General features: G+C 32.3%; 1 protein-coding gene across 1 annotated transcript in view; it reads right to left on the minus strand.

Moving 5' to 3' along the window:
- LOC132757336 (dnaJ homolog subfamily C member 10-like) overlaps positions 1 to 10,304 on the minus strand; it is a 32,498-nt gene extending 22,194 nt beyond the window's left edge. The window contains 4 exon segments of the mRNA XM_060748595.1: positions 2,255 to 2,305; positions 2,576 to 2,741; positions 3,861 to 4,041; positions 10,200 to 10,304. Of these exon segments, the coding sequence (XP_060604578.1) occupies positions 2,255 to 2,305; positions 2,576 to 2,741; positions 3,861 to 4,022 (379 nt within the window). The 5' untranslated portion in view covers positions 4,023 to 4,041; positions 10,200 to 10,304.
- Positions 10,305 to 10,657: the final 353 nt, after the last annotated feature.

Consider the following 10,657-nt stretch of genomic DNA (forward strand, 5'->3'; position numbering starts at 1 on the left):
GTACATTTAACTTCCTTCATCGTAACTCTATAAATTTTCCTGTCATGAAGTTCAGTGTATGTAAACTATGTATTTTATGTACATGTACAATACTGCAATTAAAACAGTTCAACCAATACTGTGAATTCACTTAATTTCAACGTCACAAAATCTTGTAGTTTTCTCATAAAGGACAATTCCGTTGGTTATTAAGTTTGGTTCTATTTTCCGCAAAAAAGTTTTTCCGCAAAAAAGTTAAGTTCAAATAATGTAATAATAGAGGATCTTGAATGACTGTAGATTTAATACTAAATTTATTGAAATGGCGCAAATTGTTTATTCTACAAGTTAAATAAATTTAGTATTGAATCTTAGTAACACAAAAACAATACTTCTCACATACTCAATGTATTTGAAATCATAAAAGTTTACAGTAAAAAGAGTCATTTTTAATTGACTTGTTTTTAGTTTGAGATTAACATTAGCATGATTTAACGCTATGTTTATATATAAGTTGAAGATTAACATTAGCTATGTTTATATGTAACACAAATGATGTCACGTCAAGGTGGTATTACACTAGTGTAATACCATTTTTATCAAATGGCTTTATCACACTCCTGCCCTGTGGTTTATGTGATAATGCAAAGTAATGCTACAAGAAATGAAATTTTGTTGGATCTTATTTTCTTGGACTGACTTTTCCACGAATACCACAAAATAGGGGGGGGGGGGGAGAGAGCATTAAATTGAAATTTAATTTTTGAGCAATTCTTAGCCTGATTTTTTAGTTCATTTCGCACAATTTAAAATGATTAACGTGGGAAAACAGATTTACCAAACGATCTGAAACTTTGCACAGAAGTTACTAGTCCAGACTTTTATCAAATGGTACACAAATCTTGACAGGAATACTAGTCTGTCATGTCAAAAACCTCACTGGAGTCCTTTTAAGTGAATCAATACATTTTGACCCTTTGACGACAGCACAATAGTTCAAATGTATGAAACATTTGTGGAATAAACAATAAATATTCCTCACCTGTTACTTAATGGCTATAATTTGTTTTCTTATTAACCAAGTGTTACCACCTGTTACATGTATGTATCAATTAACATTAGCATTACAGCTCTATAACAAGTTGAGAAACTGATAGCGAACAGCATGGATCCTGATCAGACTGCGCGGATGCGCAGGCTGGTCTGGATCCATGCTTGTTGCAAACCCATTATGTTGGTTTTGTCATGACGCGGCTCATATAAGCATAAATACTGGAATATCACCATCTGGTGTATATGTAAATGTCGTTTACACACCTCATATTCAATTTGCAAATTTGTTTTTCAAAAAAAAAAGTTTTTTCTGCTTTAGGAAATGACTGTGAAAGTTTTAATTACAAGGTATCATATATTCAATATAAAAAATACATTTGTATGATGTTTTATATATTTGGCACACTTATAGTTTACAGATACCAGAGAGTAAGCATATTGGTTTTCCTTATATTGGAAACCCTCCCTCTCACATGACAGATAATTAGGTATTACAAAAAAATTGGCAACAGTGGCTTCACTTTATTACAATACACCAAGATGAGTCAACATTTACTGGTTTATTGGTTTAAACATTTTTATTTAAGCTTGATTGCAAAACAAGTTCTTGTAACTTATATTAATCACTTTTGAGTCAGCTTCCTGAAACCAACCAGTACTGGTGTTACATGAAGATTAGAAACATGGCCAAGACTAGATTAGGGCTCGAACCCATGATCCCTGGGTTGAGAGGCAGACACCATAACCACTAGGCAATTGCTCCCCTTACGTTAAAATTAACTGATTCATAAGTCTACATGATTAGATTAATAGCTTAGTTTGTTTGGATTTTTACGGCACGTCAACACATAACTGGCCATATCGTGCCGAATGCTATAATAGTGCTTATATCAAACTAATAATCTAAGGAACACTGGTTTAACACTGGTTCGATATTCTGGTGTGGTAAAATTTCTCCCTGATCACAGACATTGGGTCTAATGGCTATTTGATTTTCCCCCCTGATTCAGAAAATCATGTGGGATAAGTAGTCTGTCACTTGTGGAGAAGTTGTTTATTACTGGTTAGTTGTCCAGAAAATTCAGTCAGGTGTGTCGACACCTAAGATATGATAATAACCAATAAATGTGTTAAAATACAGGTAAAATAAGATAAAATGAACAAAATGATTCAGTTATGTTTGTAATATTCATCATTTATTTACACTCGAAGAATTACTTACCAAAATCAGCCCGAGTTAACGTGATAATTTCCGGGTCATCGTCATATATACCTGTAAAAATAAATCTCATAAAGTTATCCTTTACATAGCTTCAAAACATTAGAGTATTTTCTTATTCTCTTTAAAGTAATTTTAGGCATTTGTTAACATATTTTAACAAAATAAATGCTAACTCATATGCACTTATAATTTACATTTGTCATAATGATCCAACTAACTAATAAATCAGAAACCGAAGCAGTATTGGGTAAGAAACCTCAATCAAAACCACAGAGAAACTTAAGTTAAAAAGTTTTTTATTTGTTATACAAAAGGTCATACCAAATTCCTCTTGATAAAACTTCCAGCTTTCGTATTTTCCTCGTCCAAAATCTTCGGACAAACCCTCTTCTCCGTGCATGTCATACTTCTTCCTCAGATCTTCATCCTTCAATACTTCATAAGCTCTATTAATCTTGAGGAACTTATCATGGGCATCAGGATCATCCTAGAAACATAAAATATGATCTTTGCAAAACAACCTCATAAGATTACTTTCCCTACTGAAAACTTTTCCAAGGCCCCACACCCTACCACTAAGCTCTACCAACTTAATCAAATTTTTTGAGTTAAACTTTTTCAAACATTTCAACATCCCCATCCAATCCCCTGAAACCTCTCCCACTCCAACATTTATTACCCCAAGCTTAAATTTTTAATCTAATTTAAATTAACCTCTACCTAATCAAGTACACTGAACCAAAAAAAGAAAGTTTCGCAAAGTATGTGCCAGTTGTTCAAGGGTATCACTTAGATGTACACACTTATATACATGTAGTAGCTTGTAAAACTCGTTTTGTTAGCAAAATCGGTCAGCTAACCCCCGTATAAAAGCCTGATATGTTTATTCAACGTAAAATAGAGTTTCAAAAGGATTGAAAAACTGTACAAACATATCTTCATTCAAACTTGGAGAAAGTTTCTTTTTTGTTTCAGTATAGTACTCTCCCTCCCATTATCCATTTTCCCAATAAAATATTTTCCAGGATCTGCACTCACTCAATCTAAATTCCTTCCATCCCACTATCTACTTCCCCAATTAAACATTTTCTAGGCACCACACCCCATCTTCAAAATCCCCCCATCACCTACATTGTATATCCGTTTTAAATTTTCTTGGACCCCTACTGTATCGCCAATTAAACATTTTCCAGTTGCCATTTTCTAAATACCTCAAAAATATTAATTTCCCCAAACAAATATTCTTTAGTAACCTCACCCCTTCTTAGCACCTCCTGCTTCAACATCCATCCCCGCCCTCCCTTTAAACAATAATTTCCATGTTCTTACCTACTTTCTGTAAGAACAATATAATGATAATACCTCCAAAGTTAAAACAAAATCATAGCAAGTTCTCTCTTTTTCAGTAATTCATTATAAATAAAAGTTGAATAAGTTCAGGCTTAAATAATTTCAATACTGTATTCTACAAAAGCGAAGTTATTCAACAAGACAATTAAACAATACAATTTGAACATGATATAATCTAAAAATAAAATAATTATATTCATTTTTTTTTTCAATACATGTACATGTAAGATATTCTTTAAAATGAAACACAACTTACGGGGTTTTTATCTGGGTGCATTGTTACAGCAATTTTCTTGAATGCTTTCCTGATTTCTTTCACACTAGCTCCTCTTTGTACTCCGAGCAGCTTATAAAAATCTTCCCCGCCATAAACTAGTGTTATTATCAGCAACACTGTGATCGCTTGTATCAAGTTCATTTTTGAAGACAATTATTATCTGCAAAGGATAAAAAACCTTTGTAAAGTCAAACTTTCCAAACAGTCTGTATGTAAACTGACTTATACAATTAAAGCAGCATGCCTCCAGACTCAAGCTAATTTTCATGAAAATTTTGAAAATGTATCTGAATGTGTAATATCGTGAAGCAACCAAAAGAAAACAATTTACACATTATCAATGGCACTTACACTCAACGTAAATTACCAAAAAGTGATCAAAATATGCATAAAACCCTTTACTGCGTTAGTAACGCAGTAAAATATAGTTGTAAATACTGAAAAAGCAGTCATATTAATCGCACAAAATATGTAAAATATTTTTACTTTTCCTTACATCTTAGTACATTTTTCTCAAGTTTGATTTTATTGAAATGTTTTGACTCATCTGGAAGCATGTAGCTTTAAATTATGTTTACATCATTCATGATTATTATCATCTTAATATAATTATGCACATTGTTAATCAGTAGAATTATTACAATAAATATACTTCGTACACTTACGACAATAAATTATATAGAATAGATAGAATTTAAATAACAACATATTGTTGACATCTTACAGATATGTCTTCTGTTTAACAATTTACATGTAGTATGTTAACACTATATATTCACTTATTTTAAATTTAATGTAACGATTGTATACACACCAACGGTTTTTGAATTGTACATTTATGTGTCAAGGGCCAGTAGCCTATATCACGAATAAATGTTGAGTTGAGTTGACTTTTTTAATCAAGACTTCATTTTGACTGAGATTACGTATCGCGGTATACAGGGTCCATAATATGATATGTATTACCATATGGATTGACTTACAGAAAATATTATATACATATTTTCACCCAGATTTATTATGCAAAATTCATTTAAAGTTGTGATTGTAACAACATTATAGTTATTTCCACATTATTTCGTAACTACCAAGTATTTATCAAATGGGTCATTTGCATTAAATGATGCAGTATGGCTTGAAATCAAGTGAATGAACTGGTCAATAAGTTTTCTATAGACATTTTGATAGTTAAAATAAAAGGCTTAAAGCTTTAATATTTTCTGAAACTATTAGAACTAAAATATCTACAATAAAAAATATCATTCAATATAGATGCACAGGTAATAGAAACATTACACTTTTATTGAAAATGTCATATATGTAAGGTGATAACTATTTGGGATAAATTACTCAAGATTAATAGTAAAATTTAAAATGTTCATCAGTTATAGATGACACAATTTGCCTACTATGTGTCATAATGAGCATAAGCTGAACACAAAATAATTTAACCCTTTCACTGCCATAGGGACGGCTTAAGCCGCCCCTGTTATTTTCGGCGTATTTGCCATATGGACGGCTTTAGCCGTTTCTATAATAATAATAGTAATAATAAAATAATAATAATAATAATAATAAATATAAAGAAAATTATACCATCGACAATAATTATTATTATACTAACATATTTGGAAACATATATAATTATTATATTACTAATAACAAATAATAATTATATAAATTAATAATATAGTAATTTCCTAGAAAATCCTCTGGCAAATAGGTGAACAATAAAACAATAACCCTCTGGCAGCGAAAGGGTTAAGTAAAATTACTTTTATCACATAGTTATATTACACATTCATAACGGAAATGATCATATAATTTACAAAAATTTAAATATATCTGCTGACAGTACGGAACGGTGTGGAAAGTATCCAACAAAATAGCGTAGCAATAACTTTACACAACTAGCCATCTATCATTTTTATTTGAACAAACTTGGTAGACACCCACTAGAGGATGTTTGATGCTTAATATCTAAGCTCTAGCTTCTTAGTTTTTTTATAGAAGTTTTTTTTAAGTTTTTACTATATCCAATTAAGGAAAATCAGAGACCCCCAGGGCAGGGCCAATTTGGACCCCAGGGTATTTATTGGAACAAACTTGGTAGACACTGACTAGATGATATTTCATGCCAAATATTTAAGCTCTAGCTCCTTCTGTTTTCTAAATGATGATATTTTAAGTTGTTTTTTTCGGTTGCCATGGCAATCAGAGTTCTGCTTGGAATCAAATACTTTGAAAAATTTCAACATCTTTAAATCCAAAATGCGTCCATATTTTTTACTTAAAACACACTGATGTGGATTTAAATTCATCTTCTGCAATTTTTACTGAAATACATGCAATTACTCCCCTTGAAAATGGTCTAAAATGCCGTACCTTACAGGTGATTTGTTGTACTGTGAACTGTACCAAGTTAAAACAGTACAATATACCTTAAGTACGATATATCGTTATACCTTTAAATGCCAAAAAAAGATTGATTTGTCAGGCTTTATCAAATTTTGATAAAGCCTGCTCTGTGTGTCCAAATTAAATAAGGCTCCAACGTTTACAGTGTTTTGTAAACATTTACATGATTGCTAATGTCATGGTTCAGAACTGTTCACTATTCAGGGAAGAAAGTGTGTAAGCGGCCGGATAGCTCAGTCGGTAGAGCCACGGTGGCAGACCATTTTACATACGTTTAATACAGTGAGATACGCAATCAGTTATCTTTCCTCGCAATTCTACTGATAAGAAAAGCCTATTGTCTGCTTGTTCGGAAACTGTCAATCCGTGTATTATATAGAATTCATGGTAACAGGTAATATTTAATTAGAACATTTAGTCCTATAAATATGACGTCGCTTTGAGATATTTTTGCTTCTTAATATTTTGGAATAGGAAGTGGCTAGCCGTACGGGCCAGTATGGCTAGCCAAAAGTTCTAGCCGTACGTGAGTCATGTACGACTAGCTAGGACACACTGTATTGGCTAGCCGTACGGCACTTTTCAAAAATATATGGAAGGCGAAAGTGCATATGTTAATTATGACTTAAAGCGAGGATTTTAGTCAAGAATGTTTACTTTTTAGAGATTAATCGACACCGAAAATAATTGTTGTTGGGCTCTGATAATTGCTTCAATTACCGTCGGTATGTAGAAGTTTGTCCATCGTCCATCATTAAGGAAACTTTGCATAATTAAATTATTTTTCCTCTTCACCGTTTTTTCTAATATTCTTTTAATTTATTTATTTATTCCTATCCCCCCCCCCCCCGATCATTATTTATTCGATCCATGTGCTTAATTAACAGATTTAACAATTCATCTTTCATACAAATAATAAGCATGAAAATTAAGGACGTTATAACATGCAACTTTGACAAGATAGATTATACAACGCTTACTCGTATTCATTTTTTTTGCAAAATTGCGGAGCATCTTTATTAAAGTGAACAAACTAGGACAAATGAGGAGATTTGATTAAAATCTTTGTCTAAAGACACAAAATAACATATGCATTTTCGACTTCCATATATTTTTGAAAAGTGCCGTACGGCTAGCCAATACAGTGTGTCCAGGCTAGTCTTACGTGACTCGCGTACGGCTAGAACTTTTGGCTAGCCGTACGGGCCCGTACGGCTAGCCACTTCCTTTGAAATATTAGAACATTATGCTAAGACAACATGTTTTTTTTTGTTTAAAGGTTTGAACTTTAAAAAATATCCTAAACGAAAATATCCTAATCGTTTACGAATGAAACTCGAAACGAATTGACCTTTTCGAAAACCTAGCTAAACACCGTTTTCTGGGACGTTACCGTTTTAGCTCTGGGGAATTACGCCAAATGAAGTACATACCACAGTTACAAGATATGTCTATTTTTCTATCATTATTTAACCGTTTAAGGTGAAAAAAATTGATGTTTTTGAAAATTATCAATATTTGTTTAATATCTATTGCAAATTATTCAAAAAAATAAATTGTTTATAATGAAAATCAATAAAATTCAAACAGACGTAGTGGAATCTTCCATAATAAACAAGCAATTATCATAGTATTGCAAGCAATCCATAAGTCCCCTACCGTTTAGAACCCCATCAAAATTCTGAAGGGCCATACGCCATTCACTAATGTTTCAAATTTTCTCTATATTCAGTAACTTTGTTGGAAAAGTTCTTTAAAAGTGATCACAGGAAACAGTTTTTATGAACAGACAGACAGAAGGACTGAAGGACACTCTAAAGTTAATATTTGAAATATCCCTGTTACCAAAATATAAATTTTAAAAGCAAAATTCTTAAAGAGGAGATAACTCTTGAATTAAAGATGCAATTTCATAAAAATTTTCAGCTCTTTTTGACTTATCACAAATATTGTTATAATTGCCATGTTTTAAGCCTATTTGTTGCCAAGGCAACTGATATTTTTTCAAAATAGGAAGAACAGATAAGACGTGCATAATTTCAAGACTGCCATCTACCCATATGTCAAGTTTCATAAAAATATTTCAAGTACTTTTTGTGTTATCACTGGATTCAATTTATGTGTAAAACTTGCCATATTTTCAGCCTATTTGTTGCCATAGCAACCAGAATTTTCAACATAGGAAGAAAAGAAAAAGACGTGCATAATTTCAAGACTGCCATCTACCCATATGTCAAGTTGCATAAAAATATTTCCAGTACTTTTTGTGTTATCACTGGATCCAGATTATGTGTAAAATTTGCCATATTTTCAGCCTATTTGTTGCCATAGCAACCAGAATTTTCAACATAGGAAGAAAAGAAAAAGACGTGCATAATCTCAAGACTGCCATCTACCCATATGTCAAGTTTCATAAAAACATTTCCAGTACTTTTTGAGTTATCACTGGATTCAATTTATGTGTAAAATTTGCCATATTTTCAGCCTATTTGTTGCCATAGCAACCAGAATTTTCAACATAGGAAGAAAAGAAAAAGACGTGCATAATCTCCATACTGCCATCTATCCATATACAAAGTTTCATAAAAATATTTTCAGTACTTTTCAAGTTATCGCGGGCTCCAGTTTTGTGGACGGAAGGACTGACGGACTGACAGACGGACGGACAGAGGGACGGAGGGTAAACCTAAAGTCCCCTCCGGTAAACCGGTAGGGGACTAATAAGGTTATTTTCTGCGTAAACTTGTGTATTTACTTTATTTTTTGTATGGAATTATTCATACAATGATATTTAATTATTTTCTTATAAAGAAATAACTGTTTTGTTTCAGTTTAATTTTTAAAAAGGCCGAAAACATTTAGTCCAATATATTAGACGTTATAGTTTTTGTCGGTCAAGCCTGACGTCTAATAGTTATTGCTCAAAAACGCATAGCATCATAAAAATTCCAAAAATGTCTATTGTCCTGCCTTTCAAGCTTTATTCAAAAGCTTATCATATTTTCTTTCAATTTCATGCTCAATCATACACAAAAACTATAAACGATGTACTTATCAATTAAAAATAAAATATAAACATAAATCTATTTTTGTCTATCAGCCATACTGGTTAAGCAAGGTGCTTTACAGATTCTGATTGATTCCAAATTTTTGAACGGAAAAATATATTCGAACACACTGACCGTGCATGGGCAATTATTTCGTTAAAAAAATATTCCATTAGATTGTTCTGACTCAGTTAAACGCTTGCATTTGAATTAGCCAATCAGATTTCGAGCCCTTTATGGCCGCCATTTGTTTATCGGCTGTAAAAGGAATCGAAATACATGAGAGGATATAATCGTGATTTTTCGGATGTGACAGTTTAATTATTTTGACAAAAGGTATTTATTTTTTAGTTTTGTTCATAAATAGCCTTAATAGGTCAAAAAATATGTTAATACACGCTGTCTTCATTGTTTTTCGTTCCGCCCGATTTTCTGGCGGAACATGCTATGGGTTTTTGAGCAATTTCGATATGACGTTGCTTTGCCAAGAAGCAAAAAATCTCAAAGCGACGTCATATTTATAGGACTAGAAAACATTGAGTTCGCTATTACACTCCATTAGGTGAATTCCCCAGAGCTATGTACAGAAAGTACCGGAAAACGGCGTTTAGCTAGGTTTTCGAATTCGTGAATTGTTTTAACATGTAACAGTGGGGGCCTTAGTGTCCAACATTCTTGATGACGAAACATGCATATCCGAAATATACAGCACTTCGAAATAATAAAAAATAAGCTAAACTTGTTTCACGTTGGTAAGAAAAAAAACACCATATTGCAAATATGAAGATGGTTATTTTTTTCAAAACTTTTCAATAAATAAAGTCCATAAAAACAACTAATACCTAATTATTACCAAAATAATGATCAAAATGAAAACACCGCAAAACGGAAGTTTATTACACGTGTAATACGCATGCTCAGTTATCGGGTTTAGGTCAGACTTACATATTGACTTTCCCACAGACTTACAATTTGAGAAATGGTCCCTAATCCTACCATTAAATTGGGTTTTTGTGCTAAAGAAGTGATTTTTTTGGAAATCGAAATGCCTGACACATTTGAATAATCATTTTTATAAAGGGATAGCAAATATTTATTTTTTCAAAATGACTTTAAAGAGGATTATCTCGCTTTTCATTGAAATTATATGCTGATCATAGGACTGTTTTTTTTTTTTTAAGCGTTTATTTAAGGTCGCCGCCGTACACTCAAGTCGGGTCATCCTAGAGCGTCCCGCCGAGATTTTTCGTCGATTTTTTTCCAGCTTTATTGGTGGAGGAAGACCCCAGGTGCCCCTCCGGGCATTATTTC

Source organism: Ruditapes philippinarum, unplaced genomic scaffold, assembly GCF_026571515.1.
Source record: "Ruditapes philippinarum isolate M1 unplaced genomic scaffold, ASM2657151v2 ctg5297_1_1_1_1, whole genome shotgun sequence".
Lineage (NCBI taxonomy): Eukaryota > Metazoa > Mollusca > Bivalvia > Venerida > Veneridae > Ruditapes > Ruditapes philippinarum.